Consider the following 26,445-nt stretch of genomic DNA (forward strand, 5'->3'; position numbering starts at 1 on the left):
TTTCTTCGTTCCTATCAACAGGACCCAGTAATGCTGGAGAGCAACATCAATAAGAAGGAATTTCTGTGTTAGAACAGCTAGGAGGATGAGCCCACTGCTTGTAACCTTAGAAAACAGTGTAGGGACCAGATCTTGACTTCTCTCTCCCTGTGCTCCAAGGGCATCCATGGAGGTCTCCTGCTGGTCTATCAGTGCTTATTAGACCTCCTCCCTGACTCTCCTGGGGGTGTTGCTCCTGAGCTTGAGTCTGGCTTGACAGCTTTCAGTTCTCAGTGATCATTTTGTTATGTAGGTAGCTGTGGACATTGGTGTGTGTGTGTGTGTGTGTGTGTGTGTGTGTGTGTGTGTGTGTGTGTGTTGCCATAATATATTCATGTTCTTCCCCATGTCCAGTTTCAGCCCAGTTAGTCTTACAGAGTGAACTCACAGTAAATAGCTGGGTGGAAGTTTGTATTGATGGATGGAAAGACAGAAGTATGGGTGGATGGATGTATGTGTGGATGGATGGAGGGATGGCTGTGTGGACGGGTGGATATGTGGATGAATGGTGGGACGAGTGGGTGGATGGATGGGTGTGTGGGTGGATGGCTCTCTGGGTGAGTAGTTGGATAAATGAGGAAATTTCTTTACAACTTCTAGTTTTATATTTTAAAACTTTAGCAAGTCACTAGATCATCTTTCCCATTATATTCTCATAAAAAATTGAAAAATTATAAACTAGATAAAGAGGAAGAGGTATGAGAATTAGAATTAAGTTGTATCTCCATGTGAAGACTACTCATTCAAGAAATCCTGTGTCTAAACTCAAGCCAGTTCCCCCTCTTACTGTCTGAGCCACCAGACAAGCCTGAATGGAAGGAAACCAGGTGAGATTACGCTAAAGATGCGCAGTGTCTGTTGATGATAAGAGGAACAAGGCAGAGGCCACGTCAGGCAGCGGACCTCCAGCAAGAATCTCCCGGCCCCTGGTCCAGTCCTGAGCTCTCCAGTTACTTGCATGACGCGTATAAAAAGAAGCTGGATTGTGGAGATTTACCTCCGCCTGAAAACGAGAGTCCGTTCCAAATCAAGTGCAGTAAGACTCGGTTCAGACTGAACCTCATCTCTAGTCATCCGTGGTAGCCCTTTGGTTTGCACCACATAAAACTCTGCCAAGGAACGTCATTTCTGAAGCTAGGAATTCCAGCTGGGTCACTGCACACCAGCTGTCCCACTTTGAATTCTAACGGCTTTCGTTTGTTAGAAACCCAAATTTTAGTAACAAGGCCATTTTGAAACTACAGAAATATTTCTTTTACACCAGGGAAATTAAAACGGGGTTGACAAGCTGCTCGGGCACCCATGCTCTCTCTCATCGTACATAAACTTTTCTGTGGTGTGTGAATGTGTATGTGTGTGTAAAGTATCATTTATTTAATAATTACATTTATTCAGCACAGTCGGGTTTTTCACAAACGGTTCAAGGATGTTTCACAAACCAAATCAGTCGGCCCATTTCCATTATCTTTTTCACTGGGGTTTTGAATTTTCCAGTTAAATACACATAATTGCTCTCCATATCTTTTACATCATTACATTTTGCAATTTTTCCTAAATATGTTTTGATATTGCAGTAAATGTGAATTCATGCTGGTTAATCAGCACACTAAAGTACGTTACTTGTATCTTTATGAAAATTATTCACCATGATTGATATAGTCTTGTTCGTGAAGTAAAAATCCTCAAATAGGATCTTCTATTTTGGTTAAGGCTATTAAAAAAAAAAAAAGGCAATAAAAACATCAGCCTTTAGCCTTTAGCAGTGAAGTTATTTCATCTTAATGTTTAAAGGGAAGGTGAAAAGCATAACTCCTTTTGGTGTTTAAAATTTTTTAGGTGATTTTAAACTCCAAGGAAGTTATATGACCTCTGAACTTTCTTAGTCCTCTTATTGTAGTTACAGTTAGGAATCATGCACAGTTCTACGGCTCAGAAAAGTCAAAATCTGGCCCCGTGGTCAAGATGCCACAGTCAGTTGAGTTTGGAACTCTAGGTTGTGGTTGGGCTACACATGTCTCGTTTGAAGGTGGAAAACATGCAGGAGCCTAAGGCTTCTCATACTTACTTGACAGCCCGGGACCTGGGGAGCCCTTCTGGCCCTGTGCCCTGCACCCTGTGCCTTGGAGCCCTGGGGTCCAGCCTGGGGCACTCCTGGGGTGCTCCGGAGCCCCTCTGCCTTCCGGAAGGTGGAGGGAGTATGTGCTGTGAGCACCAGCCTCTTAGGGAGCCCAACGTGCTCTCCAGGCCTCTCCTCCCCACTTTTGCAGGCCTGTCCCTCAGGCTTTTCCCCTGCCCCAGTGGTTCCTGTCCATTTGTCATGCCCCCTAAAATGTGGCCCGGTGGCTCGTCCCATTGCTCCATATGTGGCCTTACCAACCCTGAGTCTGGTCCCCCCACCTGGTGGGGTACTCTACCCCAACTGTGGTCCAGGCAGCCTGCAAGCTGCTGCTTTCTTGGCAGAATCCCCCCTGTCTTCTCATAAGACCGGGTCAGACGTCACCTCTTGAGTCCAACCGACGAGCAAGCCCATCCCGATTCTTTACTCCAGGAAGCCTCCCCAGACCTCTTGTCCTGCCTCCTGCCCTTAGAAAGTGAAAGTGAAAGCCACTCAGTTGTGTCTGACTCTTTGTGACCCCATGGACTATACAGTCCATGGAATTCTGTAGGCCCGAATACTGGAGTGGGTAGTCCTTCCCTTCTCCAGGGCATCTTCCCAACCCAGGGATCAAACTGGGGTTTCCTGCGTTGCAGGCGGATTCTTTACCAACTGGGCTATCAGGGAAGCCCATAATGACTGTGACATGTTTCCTGCAGACTTACTCCTGGTGGTTCAGATAGTAAAGACTCTGCCTGCAGTGCACGAGATGCAGGAGACACAGGTTCAATCCCTGGGTCGGGAAGATCTCCTGGAGAAGGAAAGGCAACCCACTCCAGCATTCTTGCCTGGAGAATCCCATGGACAGAGGAGCCTGGCAGGCCACAGTCCATGGGGTCGCACAGAGCTGGACATGACTGAGCTACTAACACTTTCTTTTGCACTTCCATTGTGTACCACACTGCTGTAGTGTGTAATGGCACTCACCCTTGACCTGGTGCCTTGCACAGTGTTGTTGTTTAATTGCTCAGTTCTGCCTGACTCTTCCCTATGGACTATAGCTTGTCAGGCTCCTCTGTCCATGGTGGGATTCTCCAGGCAAGAATACTGCAATGGGTTGCCATTTCCTCCTCCAGGGGATCTTTCCAACCCAGGGATCAAACTTGTGTCCCCTGCGTTGGCAGGAGGATTTTTTACTGCTGAGCCAGCCGGGAAGCCCATGCCTTGCACATAGTAGGTCCCCACTAAATGGTGAAGTTTATTGAACTTTACATTCAGCGCCATGGATTTGTTGAGCATAAGTTCAGGAGTTTAGGTGTTAAATGACCTCACCTTCACCTCCGCTCCTTGCCGAGACCTCTGTGTGTCCTTCCTTGGTACCCTAAGTCCTCCGTCACATCTGCAAACAGCAGCTGAGCCCTGAGTTGTTGGGATCCATGTGCCTTCTGCTGTTGATTAAAACACTGAGCAGCACAGGAGCCAGGCCAGCGCCTGGGGAAGCCCCCCCTTGAGGCAGCCACAAATCACCCAGGGCCTCATTCATCTGGAAGGTTCCCAGGCTTCATCAGCAAGCTGACAGTTCCAGAACCTGCTGGGTTTCTCTTCTGTGTGAATCTTGACCAGTTTTGCCTTCCTCGGGTGTTTTCTCATCTTGAGGCCTCTGCACAGAGGTTCTGTGTGCAATTCCAGGCCTGAAAGTCTGACGAGAGCTGCTCCAGTGGTGCCCGGAATCACGGCTGGAACGCTGCCCTGAATTCCGGGCTTCCTGTGCTTTCTGAGTCCAGGGGAGGGATAGGTTGCAACGGCCGGGCCTCCCAAAGCACCACTCACGCTTTGCTTTTGCCTCAGTGGTCGGAGGACGTGTGCGCGGCCCACCTCACCCAGCGGGACGGGTACCAGGCGACCACCCAGGGGCAGCTGAAGGAGCGGCTCTACCAGGAGACCATCCACTACTTCGACAAAGGCAAGGTAAAAAAAAGGAAAGAAAAATGCAGGTTTTCTGTTGTTTTCTTTTTTCTGTGCACCTTCCTGCCATGTTGTAAACACATTTTTTTTTAACACATGGTGTTTGTGGAACCAGAAATTTGTTGCAGATTGTGTATCTGAAAGCTTTGTGCATGGCCCTCCAGCTGGTGCTTCTAAGTAGAAATCCTACCAAAAAAAAATAATAATAATCACCCTTTTGTAGATGCTTTGCTCAAAGACTGAGCCCAAGGATTTGGGGGAATTTGGGCTTCCCAGGGGGCGCTACTGGGTAAAGAACCCAGGGCAAGTGGCAACTCACTTCTGTATTCTTGGCTGGCGAATCCCATGCACAGAGGAGCCTGGCAGGCTGATGATACACAGGGTCACAAAGAGTCGGCTGCGACTGGAGCCACTGAGCACATGCGCACTGGCTGTGTTACAGCTAATGTGTTCCTTTGACAGTTTGAGTTTTTCTGTTGTCACTGAAACATTAGTCCCGTGTCAAGACCAATGCTGCTCTTGTTGATGGCCTCTCTGTTAATTGGCTCAAACAAAATTATTTAACCGTTGACCTCTACTAAAAGGAAACCTGCCATCCTTTTAATCAGGCAGCAATAGATCTCATCACTGTAGTTCATGTAATTCAGATGACTAGTAACTATTTTTAAAAAGGTGGGAGGCTCCTTAGGTCTTCCTGGCACTTTGAATGCAGGGAGTGCAGGTTCAAGCCCTGGTTGGGAAACTAAGATCCCTTGTGCTGCTGCCAATAAATAAATTAATTAATTAGCAGACACTTTAAGGGGGGAAAAAGCTGGGGGTGGTGGGTGCCTTCAGTTCAGAAGTTTGGTTTGTTGTTTTTTTTTTTAATTTTTTTTTAATTGAAGGATAATTGCTTTACAGAATTTTATTGTTTTCTGTTTTCTGTCAAACCTCAACATGAATCAGCCATAGGTATACATATGTCCCCTCCCTTTTGAAGCTCCCTCCCATCTCCCACCCCATCCCACCCCTCTAGATTGATACAGAGCTCCTGTTTGAGTTTTCTGAGCCATACAGCAAATTCCTGTTGGCTATCTATTTTACACATGGTAATGTAAGTTTCCGTGTTACTCTCTCCATACAGCTCGCCCTCTCTTCCCGTCTTCCCATGTTCAGGTCTGTTCTCTATGTCTGTTTCTCCACTGCTGCCCTGTAAACAAATTCTTCAGCCCCATTTTTCTAGATTCCATATATATGCATTAGAATACAATATTTATCTTTCTCTTTCTGACTCACTTCACTCTGTATAATAGATTCTAGGTTCATCCACCTCATCAGAACTGACTCAAATGCATTCCTTTTTATGGCAGAGTAATATCCCACTGTATATATGTACCACAGCTTTTTTATCCATTCATCTGTCGATGGACATCTAGGTTTCATCCATGTTCTAGCTATTGTACATAGTGCTGCAGTGAACAATAGGGTGCTCTTGCTGCTGCTGCTAAGTCGCTTCAGTCGTGTCCGACTCTGTGCAACCCAGTAGACGGCGGCCCACCAGGCTCCCCCGTCCCTGGGATTCTCCAGGCAAGAACACTGGAGTGGGTTGCCATTTCCTTTTCCAGGGCATGAAAGTGAAAAGTGAAAGTGAAGTCACTCAATTGTGTCCAACTGTTCGTGACCCCACGGCCTGCAGCCTACCAGGCTCCTCCGTCCATGGGGTTTTCCAGGCAAGAGTACTGGAGCGGGGTGCCATTGCCTTCTCCAGAACAATGGGATACACGTGTCTTTTTTCAATTTTGTTTCCTCAGGGTATAAAATCTTCCCCAAAGCAACTTCTAAGTTGATTCTGTGCCATCAGGACTCTTAACTCATCTTAGTGGCTGAGTCGTGTCTGATTCTTTGTGACCCCATGGACTGTAGCCCACCAGGCTCCTCCATCCATGGGGTGTCCTAGGCAAGAATACTGGATGGATTGCCATTTCCTTTTCCAGGGGATCTTCCCAACCCAGGGATTGAACCCAGGTCTCCTGCATTGCAGACAGATTCTTTACCATCTGAGCCACCAGAGAAACCCCTTTAACTCATCTTAGATACCTGTTTGTTTTTTTTTTTAAACACTTTGAGACAAGTGAACAGGGAATTCCATGAAGGTACTTATATTCATTTCTTAGGACTACAGTAACATAGTCCTGCCCGCTGGGCACCTTACAGGACACTATGCTCTCGCTGTTCTGGAAGCTACAGAGCCGCAGCTGGGCGTTGGCAGGGCCGTGCTCTCCAAGAGAGGACAGTGCCAGGGTGAATCTGCTCCCTGCCTCCCTATTGGTTTCTGGTGATGCCGGCAGTCCTTGGCATCACTGGGTATCACTCAATTGCTGGCTCCTTATTCACGGGGAGTTTTCCCTCTGTATGTTCTGTATGTCTCTGTATGTTCTTCTAAGAACATCAGTTTGGATTTAAGGCCCGTGTGATCCAGTATGACTGCATCTTAATTTGATTACATCCAGAGACCCTTTTTCCATGTAAGGTCAGGTTCAAAGATCCCAGGGGTTGAGACATGCCCTTTGAGGGGACACAGCTCTAACCCCCGGCAGCACCTGTATCAGGGAAGGATGGCAGCTGCTCTGTCTGTGGCTGTCAACATAAACCAAACCCTTTTAAAACGATCACATGTATTTCACTTGTTCCCCTCTGTCCTTGATACGAGATGCAAATCAAAACATTCAGAATAGCATGGGGATTGACCAGAGGCCACTTGGAAACGGTCGGGGAATTATACTTGGTCCTGTAGAGGAGCAGAATATATTTCTTTGTAGAAATGAGATGGTTTCACAGTTAAAGCCAATTATTAAGATTTTATTAGCTTAGCCAGAGAAATTCAGTTTTTCAACAAACTGCTAAGAAAGTATGGATCCATTCATTTCCCCAGTGGCTTTCTGGCTTATAGTGTCCTAGAGAAGGAGGGTGGTCAGGTGCTATGGAGCAGGTAGAACAGGAGGTGGGACCCTGCAGAGGCCCAGGAAGCCTGAGGGCCAGAGGCCACTGGGGCTGAAGGAAGGTGCGACTCTGCTGATGGTCCCTCGGGGCGCTCACGTTCTCTGCCAGCACTGATGTCTCTGATCACATCTCGGCTCTCCTCCTCCCCTCACTCTGCATCTTCCAGCCGCACCCCTGCTTCTAGGGCCTCAGCCGTTGCAGCCTTTCCTGCCTCTGCCCAGCAGGCCTCTGCTGCCCCTGCCTTTGGTCATCTCGTCCCATCTCCGCTTAATGTCACCTCTGCTCCAACGCCCATCATGCCCCCTTCTGTTCCTGTACAGCACTCACCACGATTTGCAATAATAGATAGGATACCAGCCAATCCTAAGGGAAATCAACCCTGAATATTCATTAGAAGGACTGTGGCTGAAGCTGAAGCTCTGATACTTTGGCCACCTGATGTGAAGAGCCAACTCATTGGAAAAGACTCTGATGCTGGGGAAGACTGAAGGCAGGAGAAGAAGGGGGTGACAAAGGATGAGATTATTGGATGGCGTCACTGACTTAGTGGACACGAATCTGAGCAAACTACAGGAGACAGTGAATAACAGGGAAGCCTGGCATACTACAGCCCCTGGGGTCATGAAGAGTCTGATAGGACCTAGCAGCTGAACAACAATAATTTGCACATAGATTTCTTTAGCGAGTCTCCCAATAGATTGTGAGCTCTATGAAGACCAAGACCACACCTATTAATCCTGCATATTAATCTAACTCTGAGATGGAGCTAGGCACGTAATGCTGGGGGCATTTGTTAGATGGACAGAGAAATCAATGAGAGAATGAATGAACGAACAAATGAGTGAATACTCAGCGTTTAAGGATGATTTCTGGCAAGTACGGGATGGCCATGGATGGTGAGACAGTCGGCCTTCAGTAAATAATACATGGAGGAGCCAAGTGAGTTTGCTTTTGTTTTAAGCCAGTGTAGCCTCATACTGGGGGCTTTTCTGGGAGCTCAACTGGTAAAGAATCCACCTGCAATGCAGACCCTGGTTTGATTCCTGGGTCGGGAAGATTCCCTGGAGGAGGGCACGGCAACCCACTCCAGTATTCTTGCCTGGAGAATCCCCATGGACAGAGGAGCCTGGCGGGCTATAGTCCATGGGATCATAAAGAGTCAGACACGACTGAGGGACTAGGCACAGCACAGCCCAGCTTCACGTGGAGGAAAAAATGAACACAATCGGTTGAGAACAGTGGCTCTGAACCCAGACCCTCAGGAGACCTTTCAGGCTGACACTCCCGGTGGGGGGTGGGGGAGGGTGGGGGATGGATGAGACTGACATCATCAAGTGGGTCAAGGTCAGGGACACTGCTGGACACCCTGGAAGGCAGGTAGCTCCCTGGGTGCAGAATCGTCCAGCCCAGAATGTCCGTAGTACCCAGGCTGAGAAATCCTGGTTTTGGAAAAAGCCAGTTCAAGTGATAAAGCATTCTCGGCCCAAAGACCGGGGCTGAAGGAATGTCCTCACACACTCCTGTGTTTTGGAGGAGACAGAAAGATGGTTCTGGAAAAGTGAGCGTTTGGCTCACCTGGAGTCTGGAAGGTTAACTTGATTCAACTTGTTCATCAAAGTTTAGGAGAATTGTCTTCATGGCAGCTGTTAGGGTTGTGTTGGCCAAAGAGATTGAAAAGTCACTTTTGAATACCCATAACTTCTCCGGGAGAATATTTTTTTTTAAATGTTCACTCATCCATGTGAAGCTAACATGAGGGTGAATGCAGGTGAGGGAGAAGATTTCATCTAACAAAATCTGAAGTACCTGAATGATGAGCTCTGACGCAAAAAAAATAAAATCAATTTAGCATCAACAAGCATTCAATTTCCTGGGAACAAAAGAACAGGAGGAAGTAGTAATCCTCCGTCTTCTCTATCAGCTGGGATGGGCTGGAATCGGCTGGGGTCTCAACCTCTTGATGCTACACAGCCCAGGTGGTTCACTCACCCTGCCTGCCTGTCCTCGCTTCTGGGGACCCAGGTGAGAGCAGCCTCAAAGGGACAGTGAGTTCCTGCCTGGCCCCTACACGCTTAGCTCAGAAGAGACCCACGCGCTGTGCTCTTGTGTTTCTTGTTTTCTGTTTATTTGGCTGTGCCAGGTCTCAGCTGCAGCAGGTGGGATCTCTAGTTGCAGCATGTGAACTTAGTTGCACTGGGCGGGATCTACTCCCCTGAACAGGGATCCAGCCTGGGCCCCCTGGATTGGGAGCACAGAGTCTTAGCCTCTGGGCCACTGGGCCATGTAGCAGCACCTGCATGTACCAGGTAAAGCGGGTAGACCACCTGTGCATTTAATCAGACAGGTGAGCCGGGGTTCTAACCAAGGGCCCTCAAGGGACAGGGAAATTACCTGAGTATATGTATGTTCTGAAAAAGGCAGCATTCACTCTAATCCCTCAATTGCACACTTCCCGCAACTGGACATGTGAAAACAGAGCAATCTCCAGAACTTGGCAATGGGCCTTGAGCCCGGTTCCTCCATAATGGAGTTTCTTTCTTGGGTTAAGGAGGGGTTGGGAACGACATGTTGCAGCCAGGCAGTGTGGGAAAAGGAGCACCAGAGAAACAGTGGCCACGATGCCCGAAATCCCGGCAGGCAAGAAATCTGGGCAACGGGAGGTCGCAGCAGAAGATAAAGTTCAGCATTTCGTGCCAGACACATTTGTTTAAGAAATAAGAGCAAGACATGGTCTTATTATACCTGCCAGGTGTGGGTATATATGGTGATTTGAGAAATAACACTCTCCTTGACTTTTCTGGAATAAGACAGTGGCTGAGTCATTGATAAAGATGAAGAACTTGACATCGGGAAGGACTGGATGTCCACATTTCTGTTCTGCACATCCAGACTGAAATTCTTTTTTTTAAACATTTTTATTGAAATACAGAGAATTTGCAATGTTGAGTTAGTTTCAGGTGTACAGAAAAGCGATTCAGTTACACACACGCACACATATATTCTTTTTTAGATTATTTTATATTTTAGGCTATTGCAAAATACTTTAGGCTATTACAAAATACCTGTGCTGTACAGTAGGTCTTTGTTGGTTATCTGTTAGATATATAATAGTGTGTATGTCAGTCCCAAACTCCTAATTTATCTGTTCTCAGCCCCCTCCATCCCCTTTGGTAAACATGTTTGTTTTCTATGTCTGCGAGTCTGTTTCTGTTTTGTAAGTAAGTTCATTTGTAACATATTTTAGATCCCACTATATAAGTGATATCATATGACATTTGTCTTTATCTGACTTCATTTAGTATGATCATCTCTGGGACCATCCATGTTGCTGCAGAGGGCGTTATTTCATCCCTTTTTATGGCTGAGCACTATTCCGTTGGGTTTACATACCACATCTTCCTTACCCATTTATCTGCCGATTCTTGGGGGAAAAATATCTCAAAATGGGTGACAGGTGGCAAGTGATTCAACCCACAGAAACTGGAAGGTAGGGACCCTCCTGGCCGAGGAGCCCCAGGGAGCCAGCTCTCCTACGATGGGGGACCCTGACCTGAGCTGTCAGCTATGAGAGTCACGGGCCCCAGGCAGCCATTAACACTTGAAATATACAACGTGCACTGGATCCTAAGGCTCAGCATGAGAAAAAGGATTCTGTTATGAGCTGAATTGTGTCCCCTGGAAATTCATGTGTGGGAGCCCTGACCTTCCTGCCTCAGAATATGACTGTGTTGGAGATGGGTTCTGATCCAGGATGGCTGATCTCCTTATAGAAGAGGGGACCTGGACACAGACACACTGAACAAGGACTCTGTGAGGATACGGCTGAGGATTTGCCTTACAAACTGAGGAGAGAGACCTCAGAGGAAACCAGCCTTCTGACAACTTGATTTTGGTTTCTAGGCTCCAGAACAGGAAGGAAATAATGTGTTTAAGGTACCTGATCTTTATTGTGTGTGTGTATGTGTGTGTATATGAGTGTGTGCTAAGTCGTGTCCTACTCTTTGCTGCAAATCTATGGACTGTAGCCCACCAGGCTCCTCTGTCCATGGAATTCTCCAGGCAGGAGTACTGGAGTGGGTTGCCATCCCTCTCTGCAGGGGATCTTTCCGACCCAGGGATTGAATCCACGTCTCTGACATCTCCTGCGTTGGTAGGCGGGTTCTTTACCACACACGCCGCCTGAGTACTTTGTGACAGCAGCCTGTCAAATATCTCATGAATTTTGTGGTTTTGATTACCTGTTGAAATGGCAATAGTCCAGATATAGTGAATATTACTAAAATGAGGCCACTTTTTAAAAAGTGGCTACTAGAAAATCTTAAAATTGCGTGTGTGTCTTGGCTGATGTTCCGCTGGATGGTGCTGCTCTGAGCCAGACTTTGCTGTCGTTGAGGATGGTTTCTGCTAGTGCTTTCTTCCACGGACTGTTGGGAAATTAATGCTTGCCTGCCCTTCCGTTTGGGGTCCTCACTGGCAGCGGCATTGCGTACATGCCTGTTGGGATATATTCCTCACCCTAAATGAATATTTGAATAACTGAAATAAATCTAAAAGAAATAGACTCTGACTTCACTGCTCGTTCAAGACCCACATTTGAATTTTCTCCTGCATTATATTGAAATCACAAGAATTTCTTTGGTTTGATTTTACACCTGTTTTATATTAGGGGAAAAAATTCTGGTTTAAAACCATGTATTCAGCTCAGTGGTTAAAGAACCCACCTGCCAATTCAGGAGAGCTAGGTTCAATCCCTGGGACAGGAAGATCCCCTGGAGTAGGAAATGGCAACCCATTCCAGTATTCCTGCATGGAAAATCCCATGGACAGAGGAGCCTGGCAGGCTGCAGTCCATGGGGTTGCAAAAAAGTTGGACATGACTTAGCAGCTGCACAACAACAATAATTCAGGTGAGAGGCCTTCATACTACAGTTGAGCTTGAAGCCTAGAAATGGCTGGGCATGCAATTGTAAAATAAATGGTATCTGAACCTGGCAAAGGTGTGACTGGGGTATCGCTCCAGTGATACAGGCTGTCCCCTTGGGTGATTAAGGAAGCCTTCACTCTATCCTTAATAGGTGGGAACCTTACTCATCCAAGAGCTCATTTTCAGTGAGTGTTTTAAGTGTGTGCAGCTTTCTAGGGGAAGTAAGAACTTACAGAATCCAGTGCAGATTTGTGTCCTGGGAACTGTGCTCACAGGCGTTTAAAGGAGCCGGTGTCCATCAGATCTCTCAGACATCAGATACCAGCATCTGCGGGGATAGCCCAGGGCACCAGCATGGGACTGGGGTCGGATTATATTCAAAGTCTCTCCACCTCTGTGCTCAGAAAGCAGCAACGCTGAATGGATTTTCAGCTCCATTATATTGGACACTCCAGCTTTTGAATTAGGCTCTGTTATCTTTCTGTATTTCTTCTGCCCAAAAAAATCACTCTTTTATTTTTGCTTTTCCACTGTTTAAAAGTTTTGAATGTCTTTCAGCCCAGCTCTTGGTCTTTTCATCTTTTTCTTTCTCTCCAAAAAAAAAAAAGAAAGAAATGTCATTTCCATCTGTTTTCCGTTTCATTCTTCTGCCTTATTCCTTCCTGGACTAATAATTAGCTCCCACTCCTCTCTGTTCTCGTTTCACCACCCGTTTGAGCCCCTCCGGAAAGCCCGCCGACAGGTCTTATCACGGCAGTCAAGCGTTCTGTTCCGAAGATGCTCTGAGTTGTCTGTCTTATTGTGTTTGGTTGAGGCCTAGTAATTTTCAATAAAGCTCTTAATCCAAGTACTTCACTGAAAATTACCAGGCTTCTCTATGGAGGGCGAGTTGAAAATAGAAGCCCTGCTCTCAGGGAAATGGAGTCGGAGTGAGGGAGGCGGTGAACCTGATGTTCACCGCCTCAAAAACCAGGAGGCAGCCTGGCATTGGCAAAGGGGCTCATGGCTGACAGCCCACGTGGTGTCTGAAGCTCTGGGACTATTTTCGACTGGAGCTCTGTCTCCTCTTCCCTTAAAATAATCTCGCCTTGACGAAGTTTGCACTTTGCCTTGTGCCCAAGTCAAAAAAAAAAAAAAAAAAAAGGAGGCATCCTGCATCATCCCGTGAACTAAAAATAGGGGTTTGGAAGCAAGTTTCCACTTTTAGTGAAATGGCTGGGGTGCTTTTCTGAGTATTGGGGCTGACATTTTCTCACCCTCTGAGTTTCCTTCTTGAAAGCACAGTTGTCAGTCAGAGGAATTACAGGTACGAGCATCCCATCACCCTCTTTCTTGGTATAGTCTCAGCATTTCCAGAATTTTTGAAAATCCTGATATTTGCCAGAATCTGTTCAATTAGCAAGAATCTGGCTGGAGTGAGCATAGAGATTGTGTGTGGATTATGACTGGGCTCCCAGAAAAGAACCATTTGTGATCAGCGCAGAAAAAATCGAGGTTTGGAGTTGGTATCAACCCTGCCCCCCCATCTCCCCACCCTGCACGACCCCTCACTTGTGTTTCTGCAACCCAGTCTCCGGGGTGCCAGGTGCCACCTGCCTGCATGAATTACAGGGGGTAGGGGAGGCCAAAGGCCTGCCTCGAGCTGAGAAGTCTAGAACTAGGGCTAATGGGTGAGCAGGCAAAGAGCAAAGCCTGCCCCCTGACTGTTGCGTTGGCGGGTTCAGAGTCTACTGACCTAACAGGTATGGGAATGATTCCCCCTCCTGAGGAGGAAGGGCAGACTTCATCAGAAGGTGACTTGTAAACTGTGTCTTGGGCTTCCCTGGTGGCCCAGGGGTAAATAATCCACCTGCGATGCAGGAGTCACAGGAGACGCAGGCTCGATCCCTGGGTTGGGAAGACCTCCTGGAGGAAGGTATGACAGCTCACTCCAGTATTCTTGCCTGGAGAACCCCATGGACAGAGGAGCCCGGCAGTCGGACATGACTGAAGCTACTTAGCACGCAGCACAAGCTGGGTCTTGAAGAAAGAGATGAAGCTTGCAAGGTGATAGCTGGGAGGAGCTGGGATTCTGAAGTGTGGGGGATGGGCAGGGATTCCAAAGAGTGGGAACCATTTTGATCAAGGCCAGGGCTTCCGAAGCCAGTCTGTCTATCAAGGGGGTGAGGAGGGGGTCCTGGGAGACACAGATGCAGAGAACTTGGGAGCCAGTCTGTCCACGGCCTTGCATGTCTCCTAAAGATTTGACTTGCTCCACAGTCACAAAGGGGGCTTCCGAGGTGGCACTAGTGGTAAAGAACCTGCCTGCCAGTGCAGGAGATGTAAGAGACACGGGTTCAATCACTGGGCCGGGAAGATCCGCAGGAGGAGGGTGTGGCAACCACTCCAGTTTTCTTGCCTGGAGAATTCCACGGACAGAGGAGCATGGCAGGCTATATAGTCCATAGGGTCGCAGAGAGCTGGACGTGACTGAAGCGACTGAGCATGCTCGCACATAGACCCAAGGAGCCAGTGAGATTTTATGAACATAAGAAGGTTGCCTTTACTGTCCCCCTTTCAGGGAGTGATTTGGGCTCACGGTGGCAGAAGCCCGGTGGGTGGGGGGCTGAGGCAGGGGTCCAGGCCCGGGATGTGGGGGCAGTGGGGACTAGGAGAGGCAGGGGACAGCTCCAGAGGCTTGAAGTGAGCTGATTGCACAGAGTCTCTCATATGGGGTCAGTGTCAGATGTGTGCACGTCCGGGGGAGCTGGGTACCCAGCGCAGCTCAGAGGCCTGAGCACAACCCTCCCATGGCTGCAGAGCTGACAGGAGAGCGACTTCCAGTCAGTCTGGGGAGGTTTGCCTCCCTTCCAGGCAGCTCCGGCAGCTCTGAGCGTTTCGGCCCCTCTCCTGCACGTGGGAATTCTTGGTCAGTCATTGATTTTCTAGCTGGCGGTCCCCAGGCTTTGTGGGACATCTCTGGCCTCACTCGGCCAGTCGCACTCTCGGCCGTGGGTCTGTATCAGTCCCTCTGGTCCAGGGACATCTGTCCGTGCTTCTGTCCAAGGCTGCTCCCACCCCCTAGGCCCCGGACCTCCGGGCCCATCCAGGACATCACTCTGGCCCATCTGTCTTCTTCCTACTGGCCGCACTGTCTTCCTCTCTACTGGCTAATACATACTTGCCTGCTAAGTTCCTTCAGTTGTGTCTGACTCTTTGCAACTCTATGGACGGTAGCCCACCGGAGTCCTCCACCCGTGAGATTCTCCAGGCAAGAATACTGGAGTGGCTTGCCATGCCCTCCTCCAGGGGATCTTCCTGACCCAGGGATCAAGCCCATGTCTCCTGCATGGGCAGGCAGGTTCTTTACCACTAGCGCCACCTGGGAAGCGCACATACTCGCCCACAACCATGCTATTATTTCCCCCATCTTTTAAAAAAGTTATCTTTCATTCTAACTCCCCTCTCCAGCTACTGCCTGTTTCTTTTATTCTTCAAATCCTCCTCCAAGAACTGTGTGTACCCCTCCTTATGCTCTCTGAACCCACCCCATCACAGGTGCCCAGTAATTACTGCAGAGTGAGGGGTGAGTGGCAGAGTGGGTCCATTCTCCTTCTGATCAAACCACCAAGCAAAACGCAACTGTCTCTTTCAGTGCCTAGTTTAGGCTTTCTAAGGGCTTGCAGAACTACAAAGGTCCTTTATTAAAGAAAAAGGCAAAAAATCTCTTTGTTTTGTTTTGTTTTAAATGTTCGTTTGCTATTTTCCTCCCAGGGCATTAAAACTGAGCATATCATTTTCCATTTAGACTAATAAAGACTTGCTGTGGGGCAAAGAGGAACATGCTTTTGAGGGGCAATAATTCCTGGGTACGTGACAGTCCCAGAAGGCAGGATTCATCTTCGAGTCAGTGTGAGAAGCCTCCCATCAAGGCTTCTTAAGTCTGGCCTGAGTCCCAGATCCCGCTGTGTTTTCTGTCCTACTGGAGGGCAGGCAGCCCAGCCACCTTTCTCAGGCGGCTGGTGCGGTGATGTGTGTGCTCTCAGAGAGGGTGGTGTCATTAAGTAAAACCAGGCAACTTTGGAGTAGACCTCAGTGAAAAGGCTCCATGCTGGACCTCAGAAACATCTTCAGAAAGTGTCCAGCGTTTGCTCAGATCAGTGGAAACCAAGGGAGACCAGCAGGAAGACCCAGGATGGGGCGTGGCTCAGGGGGAGAAGGAGAGGCTTAGAGAGCGGGGAGGAGCCCACAAGGAGTCTCCATTCTGTAAAGGAGAGGACTTGCTGGACCCTCTCCCTGCTGGACCACACCCCTCGGAGTCGCCATGGAGACACATCTTTCCGGAGGACTCCAGCCCCTCATCCTCGGGGGACTAGGAAGAGATGCTCACTCACATCACTCCTGCAGTGAAGCCCTCACTGACCAGGATGGAAGGCTACTTCTGGGCCACCCTGGCCCCCTCGCTGCTGGTGACCCTAAACCAGTTCTCTGGAATCTTCCACAGTGTTGAATCTCCATCTCTTGACATGTCAGAGACGCGTGCAGGACCCTGGAAAATTAGAAGGTGCTAGAATATGCCTCATTTCCCAACAACCACCCAGAAAGCCAGGTGAGTTTTAGAGGGACTGAAATTCAAGCATCCCATGAAACATCTTGACTAGCTCACAGCTAGTTAGTGATTTCGCTCAGAGCTGCCCATCAGTATCCTGGTGGGTCGTGGCCGGGCTGCGTTTTCCTTAAAGGGGCTGCTGTCCAGGCTGCCCTCTCACCTTGCACCTGCTGCTACTCCCTGACCCGGTGAGATCAGTGTTGTCCCCCTGCCCGACTGGTTGCTCATCAATCCCACAGGTTTGTCTAAGAGAGCAACTGCCAATATGCTCTCTGTGGCCACTTCTAATGAAGAAATTTCATCAGGGGGAAAAGGGATTTTCTGTTCATGAAACTTGCAGAAATGAAACTTGCAGAGGTTCCGAAATAAAAGGCGATCATCTCAAGAGAATATAGCTGAAGATCACCTGATGAAAACGGAGAGTGGGGAGGGTGTGCTCCACATTGAAAGGCCAAGGATGCTATGAAACGGATTCTGGACTTCAAATCAGAACACGAAGTTGAGCATTGATAGGGTGCTTTTTTCATTTGTGGCCATGGTGACCCCCATCAGCTCCCCCTGGGGCATGTCTAAGAACAGGGCCAGGGCAGGATGTTCAATCACACAGGTTAAAGCGACTGTTCTACCAAGATAATCTAAATCTCTGTTATATGGAATCTGTTTTCTCTCTGGCACAGAAATATTTTCCAAGGTATTCACATGGGAAATATGAGTGACCCACACTCTGTAGAGCCCTAGCTAAGTAAAAGTAGAAGCAGATCTCCTTAATGCAGGAGCCTTTAAAACATGCAGGGGTTGGGGAGAGGAATATACGTTTATAGAAAATCTGACAGAGAGCACAACCATGTGACCCCTGAGTGAGTTGGATATTTACTCAAGATGTGTCTGTGCTGCGTGGCTCAGATGGGAAAGAATCCGTCTGCAATGCAGGAGGTGTGGGTTTGACCCCTGGGTTGGGAAGATATCCTGGAGAAGGTAAGGCAACCCACTCCAGGACTCTTGCCTGGAAAATTCCATGGACAGAGGAGCGTGGCGGGCTACAGTCCATGGGGTCGCAAAGAGCCAGACATGACTGAGCAACGTTCTCTTTTTCCACTTGTATTTCTTTAAAAAAAAACAATTACTCTTGCTAGGTATCTAAAGCAGCTCCTCTGTCTAGAAACAGATTAAGCAGTGAATTAGAAGCCCTAAGATTGTAGGCAGCTAAGGGAGTGGTGTATTCGCCACTGAGTGAGAACTGCAACTAGAGGTAATGATTCCTTTGAAATGGAAATGTACTGAGGGAGGAATTGGTCACTGGAGCTTGAAAGAAACATAAAAAGTGGAGAAGCTCCCTCTTCTGAGAGATGGAGGCTGGGACTCTGGCAAAGGACCTGAGCGCGCTGGAGCAGCAGCTGGAGACATTCAGAGAGTGCAGACATTCGGAGGGTGAGAGCTTCGGCAGGATGGAGGAGCCAGGAGGGGCTTCTGGGGAGAGAAGCATGTGGTCCTCCAAAGAGCATCTCAGCCACTTTCTCTCTCTCTTAGCTGCTGGTCCTATCTCTGAAATCTTTCTCTCCTCTGAGCTTATCTTTATGATGTCTTTCAAAGTATTAAAATACAATTTTGGAATAGCTTTTTTTCTCATCAAAAATAGCAGATGGTGTCTTTAAGCAGCAGCTGTGTAAAGAGTATTTTAAGTCTATTGGGTGATTCAGTAATAAGTAAGGCCTTCGACCGGTTGGTTCTGCTAAGAAAAGGCAAAGACTGGCAGGCAGGTGAGGATTCAGCACCAAGGGTATGCCAGGTGTGGGACCAGCTCCCTGTGTTCCGAGTGAGAGCCTGGAGTTAGGGACTAGCTTAGCATCCTTGAAAACCTATTTCAGGAGGAGGGGGTGGAGGGCAGCTGGAAGGGCTGGCAGATGGTCATTGTTATGGGCTAAATGCTTGCATTCCTGCAAAAGTCATATGTTGAACAACCCTGACCCCCCAGCCCCATGTGATGGTGTTTGGAGATGGAGCTCTGGGGGGTTCATTGTGTTTAGATTGGGTCATAATGAGGGTGGGACCCCCATGATGGGATTAGTACCCTTTTGAGGAGAGGAAGGAGATCTCGCTTAAGGCCATACAAACATGCAGTGGGAAGGCGACTGTCTGCGAGTCATGAGAACCCTCACCAAGACCCGAATCTGCCTGCACCTTGAGCTTGAACTTCCCAGCCTCCAGAACTGTGAGAGGGAAGTGTCTGTTTTGTGGGATTTTGTTACAGCAGCTCCAACTAAGACGGTCATCAAGAGCAGGAACTTTGGAAAACAATGAGTCTACCCCACTGTCTTCCCTTGGGCAGGAAGCTTGCCTGTCTGACGCCAGGCTTCCTTATCTGCAAAACAAGTGTAATAATAACACCCACCTGACATGACACTTTAATGAGACAATGCAGATGGCATCTTGCTGGACAAAGAGTAAGCTGGAAATCACTTGTCTTCATGACTGGTGCTACTAACTTATGGGGATACTTCCAGTGGAGAAGTAGGCAATTCATCTCTGGGGACCCAGTATGTGAGGTGGTCTGACACTTTGCTAATTCTAAGTCTGTAGTTGTCACTTTTAATACTCAAAGGTTTGAAAGAGGGGAACTCTGGGTCCTTGTGATAGTACGGAGAAGTGTGGGTGGCATCCAGGAAGGCTTCCTGGAGGAGACAGTCCCTCCAAGTTTTCCATGTTCTCAAGCAGACCACTGTATTTTATTTCCTTCCCCCACCCAAATAAGGGAAATTCAGGCCTAACTCATGTGTCAATAAATTAGTCCACATGTGTCAAAAGTTTACCAGCATTTTAATAAATGTTACCTGATTAGGAAACCCACTTTTAAACTATTTTCATTCAAAATTCTCCCTTTCAAAATGATGGCAGGTTTTACATTGTCATGGTTCAGTTCAGTTCAGTCGCTCAGTTGTGTCCAACTCTTTGCGACTCCATGGACGGCAGCACGCCAGGCTTCCCTGTCTGTCACCAATTCCTGGAGTTTACTCCAACTCACGTCCATCGAGTCAGTGATGCCATCCAACCATCTCATCCTCTGTTGTCCCCTTCTCCTCCCACCTTCAGTCTTTCCCAGCATCAGGGTCTTTGCAAATGGGTCAGTTCTTCTCATCAGGTGGCCAAAGTATTGGAGTTTCAGCATCAACATCAGTCCTTCCAATGAATATTCAAGACTGATTTCCTTTAGGATGGACTGGTTGGATCTCCTTGCAGGGAGAGAGGGAGTCCCCTCAAGGGACTCTCAAGAGTCTTTTCCAACACCACAGTTCAAAAGCATCAATTCTTTGGTGCTCAGCTTTCTTTATAGTCCAACTCTCACATCCACACACGACTACTGGAAAAACAATAGCTTTGAGTAGATGGACATTTGTTGGCAAAGTAATGTCTCTGCTTTTTAATATGCTATCTAGGTTGGTCATAGCTTTTCTTCCAAGGAGCAAGTGTCTTAATTTCATGGCTGCAGTCACCATCTGCAGTGATTTTGGAGCCCATAAAAATAAAGTCAGCCACTGTTTCCCCATCTATTTGCCATGAAGTGATGGGACTGGATGCCATGATCTTAGTTTTCTGAATGGTATCTGCCCATATAACATGAACTTCTTGCAAGCCTTAAATCAGAGTTGAAATAGATCCTTGTCTTTCTGACCACCGACACATAGCTCTTTTAAGTGGGATGATTTGGGAAAGTACCAAAATCTGGTCCTTGGTTTCTGCAGAAACGCTGCTCTCAGCCTCACCCAGCGGTTTCCCTGCTGGGCTCCACGGCTGCCCTGGCAGATGGACTTCAGAGGCCGGCCCCCAGAGGGGCAGGACCAGCCGGCTGGCTGCTCTGACCAGGGGCAACAGCCAGTGTGATTGATGAGCCAGTAGCTGACCAGTCTGGTCAACCGAGGCCCAAGCCAAAGGACATGAGCCTGTAGAAAAGACCTGTATTTTTCCAGCGTCTTCAGGTTAAGCAGGCGTGTTTCCAGCTTGTTGCATAGTGAATGGCAGTGTTGCTGTTTCCCTCTCTGACCGTATGATTCGGGTTTGCATTTCTCTTGCCCTTGTTTTTCTCTCTTCCCTCACAGATGTGGGAGGAGGCCATCGCCCTGGGCAAGGAGCTGGCAGAACAGTATGAGAACGAAATGTTTGATTATGAACAGCTCAGCGAATTGCTGGTAAGTCTTCCTTTCCTTATCTTTGAAAAAAAAAACAAGCAATCCCAACTTGTTCTTCTGAATGTTTTCCTTCCCTTCTCCTTCTTCTTTTTTTAAAATGCAACAGTCATTTAATTTATATTCATTTATTTGGCCTCCCTGAGCAGCATGCGAGATCTTAGTTCCCCAACCAGGGTTGGAACTCATGCCCTCTGCAGTGGAAGCATGGACATGTCCTAACCACTGGACAGCCAGGGAAGTCCCTCTTTTCCTTTTAACGTCTGGATTCTCCTTCATTTTGTCTAGGAGGACAGTTTTGATTTCTTTGCTGGTTGATTCTGGCTCAGCAGCATTCCGCACTGAGCTTTCGTCATCAAACTCAAAGATGCCTCTGAAGGGTGTGCGTGTGAACAACTGCTAAGCCCAGGTGTCTAGTGGTCTGGAAGCTCAGAGGTCTCCAGGAGGCTCCAGTGGTTTCAGCTCTGAGCCCATCTCCATGAAGGACTGATGGAGGGTGGCCCAACCCTTTGTCCTTCCCTAGAAGCTACCAGTTTCTAATTACTACTTTCTCTGCTGAATGGTTTTTGTATCCAGCAGATCGACTTAATGATCTTGTAATGTGTATCATGACTGTGGAACAGAACTCTGCCCTTTTAAATCCTTTCCTAATGTATCCCATTGTCTGACCGATACCATGTTTTAAAAATACTAAAGACCGGACATTGAATCAGAACAAAAGCCATCTCTCTGGCACCTCTTTGGTGATGAAAACACCTGTAAATCACAGCCAGTTGCTGAATTTGGCTTTCTGGTCAGATTCACCTGCTGAATGCTGGGCGATGAATGGAAAGTACTGTCAAAGCTTCGTGGTGAGATTAAATTCCACGCCCGCATCCGCGCTCCCCCACCTTCTCCCCCTCCCACCCCCTAGAATTGCCAAAGCTGGAAGAATCCAGACACATGGGTGCTCAGATACTCCATTCAAATCTGAAATGCATTTCTTCTCTTCTTTTCAGAAGAAACAGGCTCAGTTTTATGAAAACATCGTCAAGGTCATTCGTCCCAAGCCTGACTACTTTGCCGTCGGATACTACGGACAAGGATTCCCCACCTTCCTTCGGGTAACTCTGGGCTCTGTTTGGATTGGGCCACCATTGCTCCCTGGGCAGCCAGCGCCTCCTCTTTCTGAGGATTTGGTTTGCCTCTCAAGTGTGACTCTCAGTGAAGTCGCTCAGTCATGTCTGACTCTTTGTAACCCACGGACTGCGGCCCACCAGGCTCCTCTGTCCATGGGATTTTCCAGGCAAGGGTACTGGAGTGGTTTGTCATTTCCTCCTCCAGGGGATCTTCCTGACCCAGGGATCGAACCCGAGTCTCCTGCACTACAGGCAGATTCTTTACCGGCTGAGCTACCAGGGAAGCGACTCAGTATTGTTTTCACACCTCTGTACTTGGCTCAGGTTGCTGGAGAGGGGCTGATAATGTTTTTTTTTTTTGATTGCATATGAGCATTCCATCTCTCTTTTCCTAAAGAGAGCTCTTCGTCAGAGATTTATGTATATTTTAAAAATTATAGTGAAAAACGCATAACATAGGGCTTCCCTGGTGGCTCAGTGGTCAAGAATCTACCTCCCAATGCAAGAGACGCGGATTCAATCCCTGGGTCGGGAAGATCCCGTGGAGAAGGAAATGACAACCCACTCTCCAGTATTCTTGTCTGGAGAATCCCATGGACAGAGGAGCCTGATGGGCTATAGTCCATGGGGTCACAAAGAGTCAGACATGACTGAGCAACTCAAGGACAGCAATGCATAACGTAGAAGTTACCGTCTTCACTGTCTGTAAGTGTACAGTTCAGCGGCGTTAAATATATTTAGCCTGTTGTACAACGGTTCCCACCACCCATCTCCAGATTATTTTCACCTTCTGAACCTGAAACTCCTATCCCAGTAAACAATAATTTCCCCGTCTCTCCTCCCCACCCATCCCAGACCTTACTTTCTGTCTCAGAATTTACTTGATTCTACGGACCTCATTTAAGTGGATTCATATAAAATGTGTCCTTTGTGTTTGGCTTACTTCTCTTAGCATAATGTCTTCAAGGCTGATCCACGAGGTAGTGTGTATCAAAACTTCATTCCTTCTTATGGAAGAGTAATATCCCCTCATGTCGACGCACCACATTTTGTTTATCCACTCGTCCTTGGCAGACTTTGTCTGGGCTGATATGAATAATGCTGCTATGAACGTACGTGTTTCTGTTTCTTCTTTTGGCTGTGTGGCTTGTGGGATCTTGGATCCTTGGCCAGGAATCGGACCTGGGTCCTTAGCAGTGGGAGTACAGAGCCCTAACCCTTGGATCGCCAGGGAATTTCCAAGCATGTATATTTTAAAGTATATGAGAAACTGGCAATGAATTTCCAGTGCTGGAAACTCAGAATCACACTCCATCCCTGAGACAAGCATGTTCTCTTTGACATGATTGAAGAAATAGTGTGATCATCAGTCAAATCACCCAATAATCTTTAGCCCAGAAATCTTGTAAATAAATGCTGCCTAGGAGAAGGTGCTACTCTAGCACTCTTGCCTGGAAAATCCCATGGGTGGAGGAGCCTGGTAGGCTGCAGTCCATGGGGTTGCGAAGAGTCGGACATGACTGAATGACTTCCCTTTCACTTTTCACTTTCATACATTGGAGAAGGAAATGGCAACCCACTCCAGTGTTCTTGCCTGGAGAATCCCAGGGACAGCGGAGCCTGGTGGGCTGCCGTCTGTGGGGCTGCACAGAGTCGGACACGACTGAAGTGACTTAGCAGCAGTAGCAGCAGCAGCAGCAGCCTAGTAATACAGTTGTTTGGTGCTGGTGGTTTAGTCACTGAGTTGTGTATGACTCTCTGTGACCCCCATGGATGGTAGACCCGCCCCCACCCTGCCCCGCCAGACGCCTCTGTCCGTGGGATTCCCCAGGCAAAAATACCGGAGAGAGTTGCCATTTCCATCTCCAAGGGATCTTTGCAACCCAGGGATGGAAACAGTCTCTCAAATAGAAAAAAAATGAAGAAGAAAAAAGAGCCCAATACAATAGTTAAGAGTTTCTCAAAAACTCTTTCTTGGATGCCATTGACCGTGTCTGCCTGTCATTTCTTATCCTCTTTTTGTTTTTTAATGGCACCTGGTTTTCTGTCTTCCTTGGAGCCCATGCATGATCCTTCTGGTTTTAGGGAAGCAGGCACTGTACCCAGGGCACACCTGTCTGGGGCGGGCAGATCTCCCAGATGTCTGGGGCAGGTAGATCCAGCTGGGAGACTCTCCCAGCCTCAAAGGTGTGTTTCTTTGGCCCCAGCGTTTCCGAATCCCCAGGTGTCCCTGAGGGTATAAGATATCCCTTCACACTGGCATCAGCAAAAGGGACTTACTTGCTGAAAACATGTCAATTCTTCATAGAAATATCAGCAGGTGGCCCGTGCAGGACTGACCTGCTCCAGGAGGTGACCTGTTGGTTGATCCACACACACAGGGTCCTGGCTGGGTGCCTGGGGCATCTGGGCTGTCCCTGTCGCTGCCTGTCATTCTCTCCTTGACCCCAAAGTCTTGGTCATGCAGCTCTGGCCATGAACACTGAAGAGAGTGGTTGATCAGAAACTCAGATTCTGGAGAAAGTCCTCCCTTCCAAAGAATGAATAAAAGATGTTTGGTTATAGCCCTGAATTAAGGAAGATTTCAGCATTAAGTTAAAAGCCAATCTTTAATTAATTTAATTAATAAGGCTTTGATTAAGGTGTATGAATCTGTACATACACCTCTGTGTGTGTGTCTAAGAAAGATCGAGAGGGAGAGCCCTGCATCCCACTGAGCTGAGCGGTGCTGGGTGTGGAGTGCGTGCCACCCTCCGTGGACACTGCTAGGATTTAAGGCCACCACACTCTGTCTCGGCGTCCTGACCTGGCAACCCTGTGGGCTGAGCACCTCTCGGTCCCCGAGCCAGCTGATGCCAGGGATTTCCTGGGAGGGTGCGTGAGACCCCTGCTCCAGGGACCACACTGGGTCACCTGCCTGTCGAGAGGACAGTGCAAAGCAGGAAAAACTAGCTTAAAGGGCTTGATTAACGTTGAACTGACTTTCCTGCCACGCCCGGCTGGTTTTGTGGGGCTACAGGAACGTATTTATTATACTTTACAGGCTACCTGTCCGGAGTCGATCTGACGATGCCATTGGCAGTTCCAAGAAAGGGGGCAGGATATTTGTCTGCTTCGGGTGGCGCTGGGGGCGCAGCCTCGGAGGACTGACTCGCTGGCTCTCCTCTTTGTGTTTCTTTCAGAACTGATCACATGTGGAGCTTTTGCATTTATATTAATACTTACGGTTCTTACAAGGAATAAATATCTTTGACTATTTCTACACTGCCCTCCTCTTTTCAGGCTTGAAGGGAACACTTCAGAATGCAAAGTAATTGATGTTTCTAGAAAATGTTGTTAGTGTTTCCATCTATAACTCACTAGTGTTTTTCTATTAAAGCCTTTATATACACTTTTATTATTACGTCTCCCTTCGAGTGTAAAGCCTAATAAATGCGTGCTAGTTTTGTCCTAGCCTGTTATACATTAAATCATCCTGAATTTTTGAAATGTTTGCCTTTTTATAGCCTTAAAAGATGCTCATGCTGTGTATTTATATTTCTAATTAAGACTACGTATTACTTTGGTTTCTACTTGAAATTATTTTTTTAGAGAAAAGAGAACATTTTTCTCTTGTAATGGGTGTGTTAAGACATACCTAAGCACAAAGTGGGAAAAAAAGCATTCACTTTTTAAATTGTTCCCTCTTTTGTGATTTAAAAGGACTCAGAATAACTTTGGACTAGGGAAGGGGAAAAATGGAGCCTCATAGGAGCTCTATTTTTTTTTTTTTAAGACAGATTTTATTTTGACTTTGAGCTGAGTCCGCAGGATCCAACTGTTGGTCTGTCTGTCTTCTCTTCCCCTCATCCCCCACCCCCTCTCCCCTTCCTCCCCTCCCCACCCCCTCCCTCCTACCCTCCTCCACACTGGCATCCCTCCAGGGTCAGGGCAGATGACAAGGCTGCCCCTAACTCCTGACCAGCCGGCCTGGAGCCTCTTGCCCAACAATCCCTGATGGAAGCAACAACCAAGTCCAGGGAGGAGAACCAAGAGCCCCCAGCCTCTGGTTCCTCGAGCCCTGTGGCTTTTGCTCATGGTTCCTTCCTTGCTGCAGTTGGTGATGTTCAGACCACCCTCAGATGGGGCCAGATGGGTGGGGAGGGGAAAATTCAGGAACCTTCTGGAGCTGTAGCATCATGCTACCCGTTAACACCTTTTTTCATGACTCAGTTACTGCTCGGAATACCCGTGTTGAATCTGTGAAGGTATGGAGACCTGTTGAATCCATGAAGGTATAGAGACCTGTTTTTCTTGGAACCAGAACTTTCCTTACTGACATACTTACAGAGTGACTCTGTCAGCAGACAGGTCTCAACGAGGCAGCCTGAGCGCAGAGGAGGGCTTCCCGGTCACCCACCTCAAGGTCTCCACCTGAAACAACCCCTAGGTGGACTCTTCAGAATTTACGGAGGTGACAGACGTGGCCTTGGAGAGGGACCAAACTCAGTCTTTGGGAGGAGAACGGTACATGCTCTGCTCTGTCGTTGACAGAATATTGTCCATAAGACAGCTCCAGA

General features: G+C 47.9%; 1 protein-coding gene across 5 annotated transcripts in view; it reads left to right on the top strand.

Annotated features, from left to right (window-relative positions):
- The window catches only part of DOCK1 (dedicator of cytokinesis 1), a 563,137-nt gene that overhangs the window by 495,793 nt on the left and 40,899 nt on the right, over positions 1–26,445 (top strand). For all 5 annotated transcript variants that reach the window (XM_052661098.1, XM_052661102.1, XM_052661099.1 and 2 more), the window contains exons 38-40: positions 3,983–4,102; positions 20,682–20,771; positions 21,767–21,871. In XM_052661098.1, the coding sequence (XP_052517058.1) occupies positions 3,983–4,102; positions 20,682–20,771; positions 21,767–21,871 (315 nt within the window). The remainder of the gene's footprint in view (positions 1–3,982; positions 4,103–20,681; positions 20,772–21,766; positions 21,872–26,445) is intronic.

The sequence above is a fragment of the Budorcas taxicolor genome, chromosome 23, assembly GCF_023091745.1.
Source record: "Budorcas taxicolor isolate Tak-1 chromosome 23, Takin1.1, whole genome shotgun sequence".
Classification (NCBI taxonomy): domain Eukaryota; kingdom Metazoa; phylum Chordata; class Mammalia; order Artiodactyla; family Bovidae; genus Budorcas; species Budorcas taxicolor.